We start from the raw sequence: 22,379 nt of genomic DNA, 5'->3' as shown, positions 1-22,379 counted from the left end.
GCTCTCAGGGTCATCTCGGGGATCACAGGGATCCTTAGATCTCCATCCTGTCTGTGGCTGCCTCCCCCACAAACCTGTATACATTTCCCGTTCCTTCGCACTCTTTTTTGCAGTTTTGGGACTAAAGCTCTCAGCAGATTTTTGGACACAGGGCAGTGGAAGAACCCTCTTCCTTTCTCAACTGGATTATGCTCCCATGCTCTCCTATCCCCTATATTTTCTCCCCCACTTCTGTGCTCTTTGGCTGCAGCTACACTTCAGATCAAAGCAGGAGAAAGAATGTGCTGAGTGTTTTCCTCCCTTTGTCTTTACCCTGCCTTCATCCCAACAGCCCATCAAGGGGAGGGAGAGCAAATTCTTTTCTACAGAATGAGTGGGGGTGGAGACAGGCATATCAAGTCTCAGCCGCAGCCCTACATGCTGGCCTCAATATTTTCTCCCATTCCTTCTTACTGTCCAGGACTCCAGCCTTGGAAAAAAGCTTGGGAACAGCTCATAGGCAGGGGACAGAGTGGAATAGGCAGTGATTTAAATTTTATTGGAGAGGGCCTATAACATTCTGTATTTCAGCCACAGCTGCATGTTTTACACTGATCCTAGCTTATAGTTTCAAAACTGCTGTGGTCTGTGCGTACTCATTGTGGGAGTGTCCATCTTTTTGTCCGATACCTTAACTCTCCACTTTCACTACCTGTGAGATCTCTGCCTGGCTTGTCCTCTCTGTGCCCTGGAGCAAAGCCAGTCCCTGAACTAAAACTCCATCGTAGTCTTGGGAAGAAGAGTTTCTGCTCAGAACTGGAGACAGGGTGGAATTTATGACTTGGGCCTCTGGGATCTCTCAGTCCCCTTCTCCCCACCTCATGCATTTCATTCGTCTGTCTTGGGTCTGAGATATCTGCTTAACCCTGTCCTCTCTGTGCCTCAGCCTTACATCCAGGCAGTAGGTCTGGTCATCTGGTCACCTCCCCTCCCTAGGTCACTGAGAGAGGTGCCTCTCTTCAGAAAACTTTTGGGATTTGGATTTCCCCAGGAAGGTAGAGGATGGAACACCCACTGTTGGATCTCATCTCTCCCCTTGACCCAAAACTTCCCACAAAAATGTCTCAAGAAACCTTCCTGAGACTTAGCGTTTTGCCCCACCTGCTAATTCTCCAAAACTGAAGTGGGGTGGATAACTGGGCATCCTTGGGGGGCATTTTTGTGTAAGAGATGTACAGAGTCAGGATGACAGCCACCTTCATATACTGCTCTGTGCAAAGAGGAATTTAAAAACACACAGAAAATCCTAATTACTATTCTACATAAAGGAATGAGAATTTCCAACCCTGGCTGACTTTAGCTCAGTCCATAGTTAAGAAAGAAAGAAAGGAACAAAGGAGAAAGAGAAGTTTTCAATTAAATATCTGCTACCCAATAAAACAAGATCCATGAGAACTTTCTAGAGCTAAATGGATAGTGGATTTCTCTCTAAATCAAATATCAGAAACAGAAAAGATGGGACTAAGCAGACCACTAAAGGAAAATTATTAATACCCAAGTTTCCCAAACTGGAGTAGGTAAAGAGCAAAGAGAACTAGTGGTGATAATGAACCAAAAGGAATTCAGCCATCCAACTACTCATTTCCACTATTACCCTAATCTAGGACATTATTATCTGAAACTTCAGCTATTCCAAGATTTTAATCTGACTCCAGCCTCTTCCCACTCCAAGTGAACACTATTTTCCAAAGTAACCTTTTAAAAATAACGCTTCATGTACATTCTTTGACAATCTTTCCACAATGCCCCATGACATCCAATGACATCCAAAGCATGTGACAATCTGGTTCCATCTTATTTTCCACAAACACCTATCAAAAACAGATCAAACCAAAAACAATATACTGACTACTGTGGTCCCTCTATTCCAGCCATAAGCCAAAAACACAAAGTATTTTTGCTGAAATGATTAAATATCTTTTCCCTACTAAGACAAACACCCTTCACAGTCAGCTTAAGTCCCTCCCATCTTTTCCACTAAGCGATAGCCAAGCTTGAGAGATCTCTTTGGTAGTACTTATTCTGGCACTATGAAGCTGCTATGTTATATTGTTATCTCTCTTGTTTTGAAAAGACCATGAAGAGAAAACGCCATAAGAACAGGAAAGGCATTTTACACCCATTTTTCCAACACAGTGCCAGAAGAGCCAATTATTTTTGTTCTTAACAGCAAAAGTCTGTGCAGCACCTCCAACCAGAATAAGAATAATACATCAGCCCTTACAAGATAAGCTACAGAAAAGAGGGACTGAACTGGCAGGAAATAATAATCTCTCCCTCTGTCTAATTCTACTTCCTCTCTACCTCATTTTTTTTTTAGCTTTCCCTGTCCCTCAAGGCCCATCATGCTGCCTCTCTACTCAAAAACTACGGACATGGGAGTTCCCTGTTGGCCTAGTGGTTAGGATTCTGGGCTTTCACTGCCGTGGTCCAGGTTCAATCCGTGGTCAGGGAACTGAGGTCCCACAAGCCAGGTGGCACGGCCAATAAATAAATAAGTAATGTTTAAAAAAAAAAAAAAACTAGGGACAGTCATTTTTTGGACTACACACTTATTTACAATCACTCATGTAAAACTAGATTCTAAAATGATAGCCTTGCTATGATTTAACAATGCTGAAAACATGCATGTGTGTAAAAAAAAAAAGACTACAATGAACTTAGAAAAATTAAAAGAGCTAATGTATTTGGGTGATTTTCCCTTATTATCTCTTATATTGATATAATAATGTATTTCATGCAACAAATAATCAAGGGAAAAAGGTCCTTCACCTATTTTTCTTTTGATTCCTTACTCTGTGAAAGAAAAAAGTGGGATTTTCTGAGGCAACATGAGTATTTCTGGCTTGCTTCTCTTTGTAGTTCATCATACCTCTGAGTTTCCTCTTCCTGGCTATTAAACACACACTATCTGAATAAGAATTAGGGTTTTGCATTACTTGCAAAAATGCATCTCTCCATTAGTAAGAATAAATCAGGAGCTGATGGAAACGTTATAAGTACACTAATAAAAACACCTCCTGGGGCTTCCCTGGTGGCGCAGTGGTTTAGAGTCCGCCTGCTGATGCAGGGGACATGGGTTCGTGCCCCGGTCTGGGAGGATCCCACCTGCCGCGGAGCGGCTAGGCCCTTGAGCCATGGCCGCTGAGCCTGTGTGTCCGGAGCCTGTGCTCCGCAATGGGAGAGGCCACAACAGTGAGAGGCCCACGTACCGCAAAAAAACAACAACAACAACAAAAAAACAACTCCTAACTTTTTTTTTTTTAACCTTTAAGCCAGGTGAGAGAAGGACCAAAATTTCAAATCAATACCCTTATTTATATTACTTTATTGAACCATCTTACCGGTTCTTCAACTTCTCCACTAGCATGCTGAGCTTCGGCTTGTAGGTCTATAGGTGGAGCATCTTCCACAATTCTTTGAACAGACATCTGAATAAACTCATCAAAAGAATCCAGCTGTTGTCTGACCAAGCCTTTCTCATCAAAATAGGAACTGGGAAAATATTTGAGTTCATAATCAGTTACAACTAGTGATGTTTTCTAGCATATTTCCCCATTTTCATTATCATCAAATTTGACAAATACTAATCATTAAATACCAACACTCTGCACCCATCACTACATAAAATACTATGAGGTATCCAAAAAAGAGGTGAGATTAGGAACACTTTCTTTGTAGAACTTATTGTTAAGTTTGGGGAAATGAGACATACTTGTGGGTAAAATTATTAAAGCACAACATAAGAACTATAAGGAAGCCCTAATTTATAAATGTCCTTTATAGATAAAATTTCATCCAACCTCTTGAAACATTTCTCAAAATTAATGAAATGCATAGTCAAAGAGAAAAATAAATGACAACATGGACAGACCAAGAGAATATTATGCTAAGTGAAAAAAGTCAGAGAAAAACAAATACCACATGATTTCACTCATATGTGGAATCTTAAAAAAAAAAACCCAAACCAAAACCAACCGACAAACAAAAGAAAACAAAAGCTCACAAACACAGAGAACAGATTAGTGGTTACCAGAGAGGAGGGGGTTAGTGTGTGGGTGAAATGGGTCAAATGTATGGTGATGGATGGTAACTAGACCGTGGTGGTGATCCCTCTGTAGTGTATTCAGATGTTGAACTGTAACGCTGTCCACCTAAAACTTATATAACAAAAAAAAGCATGGAAAAAAAGATAAAAAGAAGAACTTTAATTTGAATAAGAGGGAAGAAAATGATATCAATGACTAAAATATAGCATGTGTAAGAACTTCTATTTTAGGTTAAAGATTATTCTACTTTGAATATGTTAAAGGTAAGATGAGACTAAGTCATTCAAGTGAAAATACTCAGCAAATGACTGATTAAAAATGGAGCAAGGGTGAGAGATCAAAGCTATTAGTACAGACACAGAAATCAAATACTGAAGCCCTAAAGAAGGACAGAGACTCGAAAAGAGTAGACACACTGCAAGAGGAATCTCTCCCCTCACCACCACACAGGAAGAGCTGCATAGCTGGAATTAGCTCCTTGCCCTCTCTGCCTAGTAACTAACTCCCCCCATCCTCACATCAATTTTCTGAGACAACATTCGTAGCCCAACTAATCATCAGCCTTCCATTTTGGCATCATCAGATCACCTCACATGTCACTGGCCAGCCTACAGATTGGCTGGCTTTGGGTCAAGGTTCCACCCTGATTCAATCAACCATGGCCACCAATATTAGAAGCTCTCTATGGCAGAGAACACAGTACACATTCATCCCTGTATACGGCACAGACTCAAGAAGAGTGGAGGCAACTTCCTTCAGTAGAGACTGTGAGCTGACAGCAAAGAAATTTCTCACAACCATTTGGGTCAGCCATTGGTACATAAGCACATGGAAAGCACAATCTGTAAGGTAAACAGCAATGGTTTTTATGGACAATTTACAATGAAAAATCTTTAAAAAACTATGGACAAGTTTCATCCTCCCAGGAAGCTGAACCATAGTTACTCTCCCCAAAATCATTAGGACAGTACTTCATTAGAATGCCACCCCTTAAACACCTAAACTATTTGAATAGTTCTTATTTATGGTATCTACTACCATGACTATTGTCCAAGAGACATCTTACTGAAGTCACTATATATTAAGTAATATCACATTCACAATGCTTGGGAAAGATCACTTGATATTAAATAGTGAAAAAACAAAGTCATATCACAAATAACTAAAGCACCTATAATCAATTAAAATATAAAAATCAAACGGCATTTTATTCTGTAACAAATGTTAAATGCAAGGACTTGTCAAATAGCATATATAATCCTTGAGCAATTTGTCACATAAGTTGAAAACAATTTTTTTTTTGGCTAAGATCAAAATATTCTTTCTCTCTGGCAATCACAGAATATAGGCATACATACTCCAAATATCTGGCTATTGTTTCCTAGTAAAATGTCTCTTCGTGATTAATACTCAAAATCATAGAAGATACAAATGTCTCAATACAAAGTGTTTATAGCCCATGTTTAATAGGAAAAATAAATACATACTTACATCCCCAAAACTCATATTTTTAACAAAACAACGTTCAGCAAAAGGTTCAGTTTTATTCCATATACAACTGGTAGAATGTCAGAAGCTTGTGCTCTTTGAAAAGGGAGAGTGTCAACTGAGAGGATGTGCATCTTGGAGATGGTGGGGCTCAAACAGGCATCAAAATGTTACTATATACAAAGCACCTGTCAGTTTGGTAAGTGAGAAGACTTGTAGCATTTTATATCCTAACATAGCAGGATGTTACTTTATTACTTAAAAGTTACTTCTCTTACCTATATGTAAGGCTTGCTGCTGAGTTTTATTACAGTTTAATTACACTTAGAATTGGATGGGAATGTGGGTCGAAATACCACCTGTTATAACTTTATCCATTTAAAACAAGGCGAAAACCAAGAGGAATCAAATTAACAGCACCAGTAATGTAACAAATAGGCGTCATGTGCCTCCTGATAAAATGGACTGAGAGCAGAACATCACTGTTGCCAAAAGTAATCATCTGAATCTAATGATGAGGAAACAGACAAACCCAAACTGAGGGGCAGTCTAAAAAGTAATTTGCCTATATTCTTCAAAAATGTCAAGGTCAAAAAAAAAAAAGTGAGGCCATGGGAAGCTGTAGAGAGATGGTGAGTTTGAGAAACAGAAAAAAAAAAAGAAAAGAGGAAGATTGAGGAACTGTTCTAGATTATAGGAGACAAAAGAATAAGTCATGAAAACAAGATGTAATATATGATCTTATGTTGGATCCAGGATAAGAAAATTTTATTTTGCTATGAACATTACTGGGACACTGGCAAAATCTGCATAAGGTCTCTAGATTAAGTAAGATTACTGTATTAATTTCCTTATTTTAATAAGATTATGATTCTGTAAAAGAATATTCCTAGGTAAACAACTGACTCAAATATTTCAGAAAAAAAATATGTAGACAGAGAAAGAATAAGGCAAAGAAAACATAGCATAAGGTTAACATTTAGGGAATCTGGGTGAAGTGTACATGAATTCTTTTTTTTTTTTTTTTTTTTTTTTTTTTTTTTTTTGCATTACGTGGGCTTCTCACTGCTGTGGCCTCTCCCGTTGCGGAGCACAGGCTCTGGACGCGCAGGCCCAGCAGCCATGGCTCACGGGCCTAGCCGCTCCGCGGCATGTGGGATCTTCCCAGACCGGGGCACGAACCCGTGTCCCCTGCATCGGCAGGCGGACTCTCAACCACTGCGCCACCAGGGAAGCCCTACATGAATTCTTTGTGTAACTTTTCTGCATATCAAAATACTTTAAAAGTTAAATAAATAAATAAAATGACAAACCAGCTCTCATGCAGCATATTCACATAGAACATCTAATTTTAAAACACAGAATAAGCAGGAAATCCCTGTATAGTTTACAGTGCCTTTTAAAACTTATTCAGTTTGGTCTAAAAAGTTACCTAATTACAATCCAGCATGCCTCTTGCCACAAATCTGGTGTGATTTCATCATCATCCTCATCATATTGCATATCTGCAAAAAAAAAAAAAATCATTCTCACTTGCAATAAATACTACTAGCTCACATCTTACTATGATGTGAAGTAGCAAAAACACATTTACTTTACTAAATAAAAAACAATCGCTTTACCCCACTTCTTTAAAATTTCAGTCATCCCATTACTTGAACTATAATGAAACAATATACATAGGTATATATGTACACATACATAGGTTTACGTCACATAGGTATTCTACCAATACACAAAGAGGCCTCATGAGAAAGGTTCAGTGCAAGTCGTGTGAATCTGTAACTGTTCCATCGTCTCCAAGAAGCCCATATAATTCTCATTAATAACTAACTAGAATGATAACTAGGAGCAAGCTCATAATCCTCTGATCAATAGGCTCCTCAGAGACCAGAGATCAGGTTAAGAGGGAGGAGTCAGCAAAGGACTCCAATAGCTGGGCAATACCTTAAGGTGGGCTGCCTATTACAGCAACATTTCACACATGGACAGGGATGACAGGCTGTATTTTCCAAAGATGGCCACAACTATCTTCCATTTCACATGCTCTTTTATAAAGTGATCCTGACACTCCTACCATCAAGATACAGGGGGTCTATGCTTCCTCCCCTTGAATCTGGGTGGGTTTTTGACTCTCCCATAACTAAGAGAATACAGCTAAATCAATGCTACATGATTTTAGAAGCTAGGTCAGGAAAAACAATGCAATTCCACCTTCTTTATTGAAACACTTACTTCTGGAGCCCTGAGCTGCCATTAAGAACTCCTACTACTTAGGTGAGAAAATCTAAAGGGAGGGCCCACTTACGAGATGCTGCAATCAGCAATCCTAGTCCTTGAGTTCTCCTAGGCTAGATGCCAGACACATGAGTAAACACTCCAGATCCCCCAGCCCCCAGCAATTAACACTCAGCCTTTGCGTCTTCCCAGTTCAACCACTGACAGACATCAGGCAACAGACAAGCCATTCCTACTATGCCTGTCCAAATTCCTGACTCATTTAATCCATGAACATATTAAATAATTTTTAAGCAGCAAAACTTTGGGGAGTTTGTGCAGCAACAGTAATTTATAAAATGGGGCATTTGAAAAATCAGTGTGCACTGGTGCTAGTATTAGTCTCATCTTCTTATGCAAAAGAATAAATGTGCTGTATTTTTGTTTTTCTATTCTGACCTATATATATAGTCTGTAAAAGTTAACAACTTTGATTCAAAATTTGATACATATCCAAAATAAATTATTAATAAGTGCTTCTTGAATGCTCTGGAATTACTGACTCCTACACATGGGGGGAGAGGTAAAATAGACAAAGGTATCTAAAATGGCTTGGAGATTATTAGCTTTGATGGCACACTAGATGTTATTATCACAGCCACCCAGGAGAAGTAGGAAGGTTGGAAAAGGAGAGGTAATAATGAAGTCAGTTTTAGTTATACTTGTAGATCATTTATCCTTTTTAACATTTTTATGTTTTCTAGCCTCTGAGAAATGAGACTATTACCTACTCAAAAAATTAAGCTGAAAAAAATTTTTTCGAATTTTTTTCTCAGGAGTTAAGAAAAAGAATACAATGATGCTAATAAATTTCTAGACGCAAGATAAAAATGAGACAGAAGTTTAAACAGTAGAGTTTAAGTTTTTGCTTCTATTTTCTCCATGAAGTAGCTGAGGGAATAAAGAGAAACGTAAGCGGTGGCCAGGAGATTGGGAGCTAGAAGAAAACGAACTTTGAAATAGCAGCTTTGGAGAACGGAAGAGGGAGCATTAAAAATATACAATGAAAATACACTATAAGTGACTACGAACTCTACATGTAAAAAGAAAAAAAAGACATACTGTCCCTGTTCGTTAAAATACATACCATCTAGAAATGTGTCATCACGCGGAAAGAGGAAATGTAAAGGTCATCTTTTAAGATAATTTACTTAGGCATATGACAGCATGAGGGAACGCCAAACTAAACCAAACCCTGACCCCGCGCCGCACACACACACACACAAACTATATTCCTTGTCCCCGGAGTTCTTCCAGAGCCTAACACAATGCCTGGCACAGGCTGACGCTCAAAAATCCAACTATTCATAAATTCATTAACTCTGGCCTAAGGGAAATCAAGAAAGGAGTCCTTTGCTTCAAAGTCGGAACAACGGAACCTGTCGCATGGCTCTGCGCGCTATTTTCAACACGGGAAGGGAGTGTCAGACTCACCCAGGGGCAGACAGAGGAGAGAAAAAGAGTCACCCTGACCGAGATGATAAAGGCTACGTTCCCTGCACCCTCCACCTCTCAAAATCCCGGATTCGTTCCCGGCCTCGGGAGTGTGGGGAAACGACTGGGGCCATGGTGCGGCGGACCGAGGAGGAGGCCGCAAATCCTCAATTCGTCCAGCTACCCACGTTTCCCCCCCTTAATGGGTCGCCGCGGAGTGTTCTGAGTGGTCACCTACCCTCGTCCGCGTCATACATATTGGCAAACAGTTCCCGAGCTCCTAACTCTAGAAATCACACACGGAAAGGCGCGCAGCAGCTCCCACGTCCGCAGCGTGAGGCGAAATAATTTCCGTCTCCGGCGTTCCCAGAATACTCTGCGTCCCACACGAAGCTCCGCCCACAAAGACGCCAATTAAGGTCTGCGCCTGCGCGAAGGGTAGGTTAAGCTGTGTTAAGGGGTAGTATTGTGCATGCGCGATTTGTGGGCTGAAGTTTCCCCGTGCCTGACAGTGAGGACTGTTCCTTACATTTTGAGTCGGATCCAGACAATGAAACTTTGTTTTTCAGTGTTGTTGCACAAATAATGGCACCTAAAAAGAAAAGTCACAAAGATTTAATAATAAAGGGTTTAGTTGTAGCCATGCTTTATTTTTTTCGGTTCCAAAGATTTAAAAACACGAAGCTTTAAAAAATGATTTCTGTGTACATAAACCATAGTCAAATTTTTAAAAAATGTTTAAGAAATATTATTTTTAATGTTGTTGCACAAATAATGACACCCCCCAAAAAATAATAACGCCAGGAAGACGTATTAATAAAAGGTTTTAATTGTGGCCATAAGTCTGAGGCATTAGATTTTCTATTTTCCAGTCCGAAAAACAAAACAAGACGAAGCTTTAAAAAATGTGATTTCTTAACGGCAGGCAGTGCCAGCGGCGGCGCGTTGAAGAAGCCTGAAAGTGGATAAACCCTCACTCACTAGCCTATTCGGCCAACCCACCCCAGTTTAGGTGCCCGGAGCATTTATCTCCGCTTTAAGTGGGCTCTCTGACCACAGAGAGTTCATCGCGAGAACTCACGAGATTAGACGCAGGAGGAGGAGCTGAAGTGCGACGCTGAAAAATGACAGCTCTCAGGTAGTCCCGGGCTGTCGCTTCTGTTTTACGCACGTCTGGGGCCACAGAGCACGTGCGAAAAGGTGGCTCAGCCCCTTTGCCCACGCCCGCGTTTCTCATGCTGCCCGCAGGCCTCACTCGTAGGCTGCTGTGCAGCTTTCTGCGGGGATCCACTCCCACGATAGCGCGCCATGGCCCCTGGGAGACGCTCCTCGAGAAGAGATGTGCGGCCAACTCCACCTCCCGGCACCCATCCGGCCAGGGATGTGGGCTTCCCCGTGGCGCGACAGCGACTAGGGATAACCAAGGAAGGGCTGACATGGAGGAGAGTTTTCTCTTCCCCGAGTACGTCCCGGATTCGGAGCCCGCAGTGACCCTCCAGGACCAGCTGCGGGAGCTGCAGCAGCGGCAGGAGGAGGAGGAGCGACGGGTGCTGCAGCGGCGGGAGGAGCGGCGGCAGCAGAAACTACGCATCGGCCGGTGGGTGCACCCGGTCGTGGGGCACCCGGACGCGACGGTGCCACCCAGCGGCCTGAACTGTTCGGGTTGCGGGGCGGAGCTGCACTGCCAGGACCCGGGAGTGCCCGGTTACCTGCCCAGCGAGAAGTTCCTCAGCGCGGCGGCGCAGGAGGACGGCGGGCTGGCGCAGACCGTGTGCCAGCGCTGCTGGCTGCTGGTGCATCACCGGCGCGCCCTGCATATGCAGGTGAGTCGCGAGCAGTACCTGGAGCTGGTGACCGCCGCGCTGCGGCGGCCCGAGCCCGCGCTGGTGCTGTACATGGTGGACCTGCTTGATCTGCCCGACGCCCTTCTGCCCCACCTGCCCGCGCTGGTGGGCCCCAAGCAGCTGATCGTGCTGGGAAACAAGGTGGACCTGCTGCCCCAGGATACTCCCGGCTACCGACAGCGGCTCCGGGAGCGACTGTGGGACGACTGTGCCCGCGCCGGGCTCCTGCCGCCCCCTGGCTACCGAAGGCCACAACACCCCAGCGGGGACCGGCCACGGGACGGGGAAGAGAATGTGAATCTTTCGCCCAGGTCCCGCACGGTGCTCAGAGACGTGCGGCTCATCAGCGCCAAGACTGGCTATGGAGTCGAAGAGTTGATCTCCGCGCTCCAGCGTTCCTGGCGCTACCGCGGCGACGTCTACCTGGTTGGCGCCACCAACGCTGGCAAGTCCACTCTCTTCAACACGCTCCTGGAGTCCGATTACTGCATTTCCAAGGGCGCTGAGGCTATCGACAGAGCCACCATCTCCTCTTGGCCTGGTGAGCCTTAGGACGCCCGTCCCCTTCGTATTTTTTTTTTTAATATTTATTTGGTTGTGCCTGGCCTTAATTGAGGCAGGCAGGCTCCTTAGTTGCAGTACTTGGGCTCCTTAGTTGCGGCAGGCTGGCTTCTTAGTTGTGGCATGCATGTGGGATCTAGTTCCCTGACCAGGGATCAAACTCAGGCCTCCTGCATTGAGAGCGTGGAGTCTTACCCACTGCACCACCAGGGAAGTACCCTCCTTCGTCTTCTGAGAAGCTGGAAGTCTGATCGTAGTTCAGGCACCTAGTCCTATATCCTTCCTTAATGTACACCAGGGGCTGGCTGGAGGCTTCCTTTAAAAATTCTCTACCTCCTTCGGTCACATTTCTCTTTTGTGTCAGTTTAATGCTTGGAAATTCAGTACATGTTTTAGTAACTTTCCAATAGAAATAATTAGAGTACTTCTAGGTACCAGTCACTGTTCTAGGCACTGTAGATGAACCAGGGGACAAAGCAGTGTCTGCTCTCTTGGAAGTTCCCCTCGTAACTTTAGTTCCTCGTACGTTTCTCCAGAAAGTCCTTTTACTTTCTAAACCTCCCACCACCCTTCAGTCTCACTCTTCATATCTTGAGTTTAGTCAGGAGAGTACTATACAGATTTAACATTTGAATAATTCACTAATGCAATATATGTGGCTTTGTTGTAAAGAAATATCAACTTTGAGATTTTAAGAAACGTCTGTAGTAATTGCAAAATGGGTCCTTCTGTGACCTGTTTGTATCTAACAGTTGGCAAAGCGAACTACTTCATTTGATCCTTTGAAACCAGTGTTGAACATTGCTTGATAAGCTGTACTTCTCTGTCAGGGACGTTGGTTGACTTATACACAGAAGTGCTTTTATACCGGTTAGGAGTATGCAGAAGATGGAAAAAGATCAGGCCTATAGATTTGGCATTCAAATCCTGGTTGAGCTTGTGGGCCGATCTCTGAACCTATTGCCTCATCTGTAAAGTAAGAATAATTTTGTGGAGGGTTGTCATGAAAGTTAAGAGAAATAATCACAGTTTCCAAGACAGAGTAGATCCTCATAAATGTTTTATTCCATTTTCTTGTACAATGTTTATAACAACGTATGTATTCTTTGGTATTTCAGGTACTACATTAAACCTTCTGAAGTTTCCTATTTGTAACCCAACTCCTTACAGAATGTTCCAAAGGCAAAAAAGGCTTAAAAGAGATGCAACTGAAGCAGAAGAAGATCTTAGTCAGCAAGAACAAAATAAACTTAATCTCTTGAAAAAGCATGGTTATGTAGTAGGTAAGGATCTTCTGTAGGAAAACTCTTCCTTAGGTCTATGCTAAAACTTTCTGTAGAACAACCTGAAATAGAGCTCTCTGGGGCTAGCCAGTTTTTGTGGGGAGAGACACTTCCTCTTTCTGGAACGTAGAGGCCTTTTAGAGGCAAGGCTACTGTTTGGAAACCTAGAATTCATTGTGTTGGGAAAACTGAGACAGTAGATACTTGGAGAAATCCAGGAAAGGAAATGCAAATAACTGCCTATCTGGCCATTGTCAGCAACAGAAGCATTTTCACTAAGATACCAGCCCCCTCCTTACACACCAGTACAAGTTGTTGACCTGTAGCAGGTTTAAATTGGATTGTCCCCCTTTCCTTGGTATCTCTTTACAACCTTTCTTTACTAAAAACAGTTTGATTCCCAACACTCTCCCCCTTCGCCCAGTGTGCACAGCCAGCCACACATACTTGATCAATGCAAGAGTCTGACTCCCACTGCATTTAGAAATAAAGCAAAAGTATCATTGTGGTCTCACTTCCTTCCAAACACCATTGTTAGTCCTAGTAACTTCTTCGAGGCAAACATAAGAACTACCTGTCTCGAGTCAAAAGCTTTAAAGGAGTGACTACTAACTTCAGTATAACTTGTTCTAGGAAGAGTTGGAAGAACATTCTTGTATTCAGAAGAACAGAAGGATAAAGCTGCCTTTGAGTTTGATGCCGATTCACTTGCCTTTGACATGGGAAGTGAACCTGTTATGGTTGCAGATAAATCCACCAAACGAGTAGAATTGACCCCACAAGATGTGAAAGATGCCCACTGGTTTTATGACACCCCTGGAATTACAAAAGAAAATTGTGTAGGTATTTAATGTCTTTTAGAAACATTAACTTTCAGTTGCAAGAGTACTGTCTTAATTGGCAGAAAAAGAGGTATCCTTTCATTTTAGACTCAGTTCTGATTCATGCATAGAAGTGTTTCAGGGATGAATCTATATGTCATCAAGTACTGTATGCCATTTGGTAGACGTCACTGCTAACAATCTACTTCTATCCTTGTGGTTGTTACCTTAGTTAGGGAGACATTTACAGAATCCTAGATTCTGCGGTTGGAAGAAATCATAAATATCACTGCAGTCCAGCCACCTGTTCCATGCTTGAGTTCCCTCTATAACATATTCACCAGGAGGTGCATCCACCTTGAAGTAAGGAGTGACTCACCATCAGCTGAAGCAGTGTCACATCACCTCCCAAGGTCACCCTGCTCTTTATATTGAGCCGAGCAGTGTCCCTGTAATTTGTACCTATTGTTCCCCAAAGGTGTATGGAACAAATATAATGTATAGTTCCCTTTGCCAGACATTAAAATGTTTTAGAGTATAATATCCTCTCTCTTCCTCACTCTACCCTTTTCTTCTCTTTCATTAGTTCAGCCAACAAACATGGAGCACTTACTGTGCTGACATAATCCAGACGGTTTGTCTTCATTTCCCATAGCTATTATGAGAATAGGCTATGAACAAAGGACCCTTTCCAGAATGAATTCTAATTTGTTTTTGTTCCTGAAAGTATGACACAAAGAACTAACTTTCTTATGTAAGTGCCCTCAGATGAACCTAATTTAGAATAGGATCAACTCTACCTATCTTGCCCTTGTATATCTTTTCAGTCCAGTTGCAGGATCTCCCGGGCAACTTTGATTTTATCTTAAATTCAGCCTATATCCTACATATTTGTTATATCTCAGAACCTTTTATTCATTTGCAGTTTTTGTTGTTGTTTTTTTAAATTTATTTATTTAATTTATTTATTTTTGGTTGGGTTGGGTCTTCATTGCTGCGTGTGGGCTATCTCTAGTTGCGGCGAGCGGGGGCTACTCTTTGTTGCGGTGTGTGGGCTTCTCATTGCGGTGGCTTCTCTTGCTGCGGAGCACAGGCTGTAGGCACACGGGCTTCAATAGTTGTGGCACACGGGCTCAGTAGTTGTGACACACAGGCTTAGTTGCTCCGCAGCATGTGGGATCTTCCCAGACCAGGACTTGAATCCGTGTCCCCTGCGTTGGCAGGCGGATTCTTAACCACTGTGCCACCAGGGAAGCCCTCATTTGCAGTTTTGATCATTATCCAAGTCATTGACTGAATCAAGTGTGTATCCAGGATACTGCCTTTCAACAGATCCACTAATCAGCTTCCTTTGAATCTGGTTAGTGACCAGGTTCTAATTCACCTAGTTATCTCTGTATATCCCTGTGAAACAACATTAGATTCTTAGATACTTTTCCTTCCTTTGCCTCATCAGAATCACTTATAGTTTCATTCTCAGAATTTGATGTACCTATATAGATCTTTTAACTTTTTTTTTTCTCTCCTAGAATAATTGTGTCCAGTCTTTACTTCCTTAGCAATCCAGAACTTCAGAGTAACTGTACTGCTTCCTAGTAATGTTCTATCGCTTTAACTTCACCAACTCATTCTTCAGTTTTAGGCTCAGTTAGGTCAGGGATAGCAGTTACTTCAGTCATGTATATCCTCTTATCAATTAGTCAGAAAGGCAAGACTTTGCTAACTCGCAAATTCAGATGTGCTGATTTGCAGTGAGAGCCTCAAGTTTTTAGATATAAGAGTTCTCTCAGGGGCTTCCCTGGTGGCGCAGTGGTTGAGAGTCCGCCTGCCGATGCAGGAGACACGGGTTTGTGCCCCGGTCCGGGAGGATCCCACATGTCGTGGAGCGGCTGGGCTCGTGGGCCATGGCCGCTGAGCCTGCGTGTCCGGAGCCTGCGCTCCACAACGGGAGAGGCCACAACAGTGAGAGGCCCGCGTACCGAAAAAAAAAAAAAAAAAAGAGTTCTCTCAGGCAGTTTGATTTTCTGTCAGTTTATTGACATATTTATTTAATGCCTTGAACCAGTGTTTCCCAAACTGAACCAAGGAACTCTATTGTGAAGTATTAGGGTCTCTGCTAAAAGGGTTAAAATATTTCTTTACTGCACGTGGCTTTTAATGTGCTTTTTCAAGCACAAATACTGAAGAAAACTACGCACAGCCCCCTTACATATTCTCTTGTGAGCCTCCCTAGGTATCACATATTTTGTTATCTTCTTGTTATTTTTCTTAAGAAGTTCACAAAAGATTTTTAGCCATTTTTTTACTTTCTCAATTTTTTTTTTTTTTTTTTTTTTTTTTTTTTTTGCGGTACGTGGGCCTCTCACTGTTGTGGCCTCTCCCGTTGCGGAGCACAGGCTCCGGACGCGCAGGCTCAGCGGCCATGGCTCACGGGCCCAGCCGCTCCGCGGCATGTGGGATCTTCCCGGACCGGGGCACGAACACGTGTCCCCTGCATTGGCAGGCGGACTCTCAACCACTGCGCCACCAGGGAAGCCCTCTCAAAATTTTTTAAATCAGATTTTGATTCCCTAAGTCTTATCAGAATCTTGTACTGCCTGGCTTTTCTTTTCCATTTTCTCTAGTCTATTTAAGAACTCTTCATCCTTAGAAGCCACAGGATTTATAACTTTCTCTCATTTTTTTTTGCTGAGTATTTGGAAGAAATAAGGAAACCAAAGACTGGAATTTAGAAAAGCTTCTTCAAGCTGTTTACCTGCTCCAAGAATGGGGTGATCATTTTCCTTTAACGCATGCATAGCTGCCACTAGGACAGAATATAGCACGTTACCTTACCTTTATCTGAAAACTACTGCTCCCTAGAAGGCTTGACGAGAGAACATATTTTCTCTCCTGGGATTGAATCATCAGTGTTTTCAATTCACAGCAAATTTGACAGAATTCGGAGGATGCTACTGTTTCATATTCCTATAAAGTTATTTTGCCATTACTCAAGATTAAGTTGTGAAACAAGAGTAAAGCCATCTATAAATTGATTCATTTAGAAAGAATATATGAATTTTATGTGCAGCAAATTCTAAAATATATACTTTGATTTATTGTGAAGCCTGGAATATATAACTTTTTATCTTACAGGTAAAGCACGATATATCAGACGTTCATCGAAAGTAATTCTCTAAAAAATCTGCCCTCTGCTTTACAGATTTTAAGTCTTCTAACAGAAAAAGAAGTAAATATTGTTTTGCCAACACATTCCATTGTTCCAAGAACTTTCGTGCTTAAACCAGGAATGGTTCTATTTTTGGGTGCCATAGGCCGCATAGATTTTCTGAAGGTAAGGAAAGTCCGTACCATTGAAAAATAACTTTAGTATTGGGATTTACTTTAAGGAAGCAGATATACGATCAAGACTAGCAAAATGTTGATAACTAGGTCATGACTATGTCGGGGTTGGTATACTATTCTTTTGTGTGTGTTTGAAAATGTCTATAATAAAAACCTGGGATAATGAAATGGGGGGAAAAAAAGTAATAGGTCTTAAAAAACTATATCTTCAATAGGCAGTTGAGTGCCCCATACAGCTTGGCATTAAGCAAAGATACTTTCCCTCTCCTGTGGTATTGTCTTATGTGGAAATCAGAGATCGTACCTTTAAGTGCAGGGTTAATATGCATTAAATAAATTCCATGCTCTTTATATTCCATGATGTGTATACTTTTATAGATGTGTTTTTGGGTTTGGTATTCATTTACATAGCATCACTCAGAGATTTTAGAGCATCTATAGAATTGATCCCCGTTTTACCAAAGTGAGGAGAAAAATGGAAAATGAAACACTGATATGTCCAACAACACTAAATGCAACCTGCAAGCCATTGCCTTAGCACACTTCTTGGTTTTGTGTTTGTTCATAATTTGTTGGAAATTTAGGCTTACACACTTAAAACCTTATGTATTTCCATAGAGACCACAGAACATTAACATTTTAAACCAAACTTTACACAGGGACACTTAAAGCAGACAGTATTTTCTTTTGTTTTTTATAATAGATGTTTGTTTGGTTTTTTTAAGTATCAACAAACCTATGGAAGGAATCATAGTTTTATATAAATGGGTGAAATGCAGTGCTTCTGCCATATTTTGTCCCCACACACCTTGTTTCTTTTGGCTGCACTGCACGGCATGCAGGATCTTAGTTCCCCAACCAGGGATCGAACCCGTGCCCCCTGCGGTAGAAGTGCAGAGCCCTAACCACTGAACCACCAGGGAATTCCCCCAATTTTTTTTTTTTAATCATACCTTGTAATGTGCTGGTTTTGCAAGTTTTTCATTATATAAAATAAGTTCCTTCTTCCTTTCTTAAGGGAAATCAGTCAGCTTGGTTTACAGTTGTGGCTTCCAACTTCCTTCCCGTTCACATTACTTCGTTGGACAAGGCGGACACTGTATATCAGAAGCATGGGGGTCATACGTTACTCAAGGTGAGGCAATACGCTTTGATGGTTGCATAGTTAGGTTAACACACCCTGTGATAGTCCCACGGCCCTGCTAAAAAAGCCTTTGTTGGACAGAACCATCTTTGTTACACCCTCAGCTAGCTCTCCCCTGACCTTGTTCACCTTGAAGATTTTGACTATAATGTGAGGTAGGCTCCTATAGAAAAGGGATGTTGGATTGGACTGATCCTAGAATAGTGACACACCTAGGTTTTCTCTAGGTCATACTGTCCAATACGGTAGGCCTGTGTGCCTATTTAAATAAGTTAATTAAAATGAAATAAACTTTAAAATTCAGTTCTTCACTTGTACTAGCCACTTTTCAACTGCCCAGCGGTCACATCATTGCAGAAAGTTGTGCTGTATACTGTGAGTGAAGTTACAGATTTTCTCACAACTGGGTGATGCTACTGGCATCTAGTGGGTGGAAGCCAGAGATGATGCTAAACATAATGCAATGCACAAGACAGCACCTCACAACACAGAATTACCTGTTCCAAAACGTGCGTAGTGCTGAGTTGAGAAGCTCTTGTATGAGTGGAAAAGCTCTCCTCCCAGGTTCTTAATCCCAGGCACTTGGAGGTTATCGTACCTCCTCTCTCCTGCTTTACTTGCTCCTTCCATTGACCTGTTAAGCAGTGTGTTAAAATTTCTCTGATCTTTATTTTTTTTAATATTTATTTATTAATTTATTTATTTATTTGGCTGCGCCGGGTCTTAGTTGTGGCACTTGGGATCTTCATTGCAGCATGTGTGTGGGATCCAGTCCCCTGACCAGGGATCAGACTTGGGCCCCCTGCATTGGGAGCACAGAGTCTTAACCATTGGACCACCAGGGAAGTCCCTCTCTAATCTTTAAAAAAACAAAACAAGACTCAGTGTCCCGCTCGTTCCTCCTCTTTACAATCAAGCTTACTCCTCACGTCCCATCCTCTGCAGTCCCTGTTGTGCCCTTTCTATGCCACCGAAATTGTTCCAAGTTCACCAGAGACTGAATGGGGCCTGTTTACAGATCTTTAACCAGACATGGGTACACACTGTTGGCTGGTGTGTAGTGTACGATAGTTAAGATCTCTGGAGCCAGGCTGGGTCCAAATCCTGCTCTGCTCCACCACTTAACGAAGCTGTGTGACTTCAGGTAAGTTTCCTTTACCTCTCTCTGTTGTACCTACACCACGAGGTTGTGGAGAAGATCAAGTGCAAAGGGACTGTTGTCACTGCTACGTAAGTGTTTGTGATGATGAAGATTATGGGACATACCTACTGCAAAAATAGCAGGTACGTCCAATGCAGAGGTGATTTACCATTAATTAATGCTCAAACAACTGAAAATAAGTCAAAACACAAAAATACACACCCGCCCTTCAACAAGGATAAAACCAACCTGACTTGAGAAGTAAATGCTTCTTTCTCTCTGGATTTCCTAAGAAAGCCAGAGTGAAATTAAAACTCCATCGAAATAACTGCCCTAAAGTTAATACTCCAGAGACATGTAGGATTTGCAGGGTAAGGCTCCACCCCCATGCATCTGTGTAGTCTTCAGAGTGGACTCACTGATACTTCTCAGAACAACACTGAGGCTTCTCTCCCGGTGTAATACAAATGGTTCCTTGGGCTGCTCTGTGGCTCATCCTTGCCTTCTGGTTTTCTTACTCACCTCCCAAGTCAAAGTCACTCCTGCCTCCTAATTATCACTGAGACCAGCCTCATAGTCCAAACTGTAATCTACTTTCTTTAGGCTGTTTTGAGATCCTTAGGTATTTTCCCAGCTCCCAGTTTTACTGCCTTCTGCCCACCCTCACCCCACCACAGCTGTAGTTCTCAACCAGGGTTGACTCTTACCTCAAGGGAACACTTGACAAAGACTGGAGGCGTTTTTGGTTTTCACAACTTGGTGGATGCTGAGTAGAGGCTGCTAAAAATTGTGCAATGCACAGGACAGCCTCCCGAGACAAAGAATTCTTTGGCCCCAAAGGTCAATAGTGCTGAGGTTGTGAAACCCTGCACTATGCAGATTTTTCCAAAATACAAAGCAGGCCACAGTATTCTTTTTTGACTCTTTTCTCTTTCCTGCTTATAATTCCTTGGTAGTTCCACATTACTGAGAGAAGTCTAAACTGATAGCCTCATCACTAATGCACACACACACATAACATACTCTGCACAGTTAAACTACAGTTCTCTGAACTCATTATCCTTTTTCCAATTTCTGTGTCTGTACATAATACTAACCCAGGATACCTTTCCACTGAGTAACTTTAAGCTATTTTTCAAATTCTGCTCTTCATTAATGTTTTCCTTGACCAAACCTCGTTCATTACTTCCTTCACAATCACAGTACTTAGTAGATGCCTCTCATCACGTTTCTTACCTTGTAATTTATTTACTTGCTGTTTCTACCGTCTGATCTCCTTGGGGGTAGGGACCATATAGAACATATTGTAGTAGCTATCTTTGTGTCCTCAGTGCTAAACACAGAGAGATCTGTTAATAAACAGGTAAATTATTATCCAGTTACTTCCAATTCATGGAAACACCTGTAAACATAGAAGCTGAATCTTACCCATTATTCATGTACCCTTGAGAGGTGATGAGGCAGGGATTAATCTCTGTGTCCATCCAGGCCTGTAAGAACTAAGGTATTTGGAAGGATGTTGCTTTAATTGCCCAAAATTATTGTGTCTAAAGCTTTATGGAGGACTGTAAAAACTGTAAGCTAATAAAGCAAGATTCTGCTGTCTGGAGGTTATCACCAGATGGATGCCCGCATGGGGCCCTTGTCACTGGGATCTATAGGCTTCATCCCATCACAGAGCTCCCGGGTTTTTCATTTGACCTAGAAGTGATTTGAGGTTTTTTCAACAGTTGAATGTTTAAAAGGTTTTTATTCTTGATACCTGTACAGTATTATCTTATCAGTGCCTTACTTAATATTAGAGTTATCAGGAGTTTAATTTAAACCTCCAAATATCTTCATCTCCTCCCAATGGAAGGTTCCAATGGGTGGAGAAGAAAGAATGGCAGGATTTCCTCCTCTTGTTGCTGAAGACATCACATTAGATGAAGGACTTGGGGAATCTGAAGCAGTGGCTGACATCAAGTTCTCCTCTGCAGGTAATTTTACACCAAGCACTTTTTTATTTTTTAATTTGGCCACACAGCATGGCATGTGGGATCTTAGCCCCCTGACCAGGGATCGAACCCGCACCCCCTGTAATAGAAGCATGGAGTCTTATCAACTAGACCGCCAGGGAGGTCCCTACACCAAGCACTTTTGAAAAGGTGAATAAAGTAGCCTTACTGACTTTTAGTATATTTCTATACAGATGTGCCTTAACTGACATAAGCTGAATATTTTAAGAAATACATACTAGATTATTCATAAGATGTAACCTACTCTGAAAATAAATCTGTACCTTTTCACAAATGCATTGTATGCTTTTAAAAAATAGAGTGAAAGACAGCAGTAGCCTCCCTTGGGTTTCCATTTTGAGCTGTGTTTGGTGTTTTTAATAAGATAGTTGCTAATACCGTCTGTGTTCTGCCGTGTTCTTGCATAGGCTGGGTAGCAGTAACGCCGCAGTTTAAGGACAAACTGCACCTCCGAGGCTACACACCTCAAGGAACACTTCTGACGGTCCGGCGCCCACTCTTGCCACATGTAGTTAACATCAAAGGAGAGCGCATCCAGAGAAGCGTGGCCTATAAAACCAAAAAGCCTCCTGCCCTTGTGCACAATCTGCAGAAAAAGAAAAAAAGATAAATATATGAAGCTGACCTGTTCACATTGAAGATTAACAATACAGAACATACTGTATACATTACATTGCATTAAATATTGCTATAATAAAACCTTCCACCACCCTTTTTAAGCTACCAAGGACCATGCTTCTTTTTAATGAATTGAGTTTGTAAACAGAAGTTATTTTTTGCTGGGTACGTATATGTGTGTATCTGTGATTCAGATATACCTAAAAAGGAGTTCTGTTGAATTCAGGTTTCTCCCACTATATTTTTAATGAAACCAGATGGCATTTCTAATTTGGAGGCTAGTTGAGAGAGCAGCTTAGCAGTTGGCCTATGAAAAA

General features: G+C 41.9%; 2 protein-coding genes across 2 annotated transcripts in view; one reads left to right on the top strand and one right to left on the bottom strand.

The window, feature by feature from the left end:
• POLR2B (RNA polymerase II subunit B) overlaps positions 1–9,545 on the bottom strand; it is a 54,665-nt gene extending 45,120 nt beyond the window's left edge. Inside the window, exons 1-3 of the mRNA XM_079699721.1 lie at positions 9,526–9,545; positions 7,009–7,081; positions 3,384–3,534 (exon numbers count right to left, since the gene is read on the bottom strand). Of these exons, the coding sequence (XP_079555847.1) occupies positions 3,384–3,534; positions 7,009–7,081; positions 9,526–9,544 (243 nt within the window). The 5' untranslated portion in view covers position 9,545. The remainder of the gene's footprint in view (positions 1–3,383; positions 3,535–7,008; positions 7,082–9,525) is intronic.
• Positions 9,546–10,507: 962 nt separating this feature from the next.
• LOC307048110 (nitric oxide-associated protein 1) lies at positions 10,508–22,145 on the top strand. The gene is made up of 7 exons (XM_079697021.1): positions 10,508–11,672; positions 12,811–12,975; positions 13,609–13,814; positions 16,999–17,130; positions 18,160–18,276; positions 21,285–21,405; positions 21,852–22,145. Exons 1-7 carry the CDS (start codon positions 10,523–10,525, stop codon positions 22,052–22,054), a joined length of 2,094 nt encoding a protein of 697 aa, XP_079553147.1. The 5' UTR covers positions 10,508–10,522; the 3' UTR covers positions 22,055–22,145.
• The last annotated feature ends 234 nt before the right edge of the window (positions 22,146–22,379 follow it).

This window comes from Hyperoodon ampullatus (assembly GCF_949752795.1).
Source record: "Hyperoodon ampullatus genome assembly, chromosome: 1".
Lineage (NCBI taxonomy): Eukaryota > Metazoa > Chordata > Mammalia > Artiodactyla > Ziphiidae > Hyperoodon > Hyperoodon ampullatus.
Note: the sequence above shows the minus strand (reverse complement) of the source record. Positions and strands in the feature narration are given on the sequence as shown.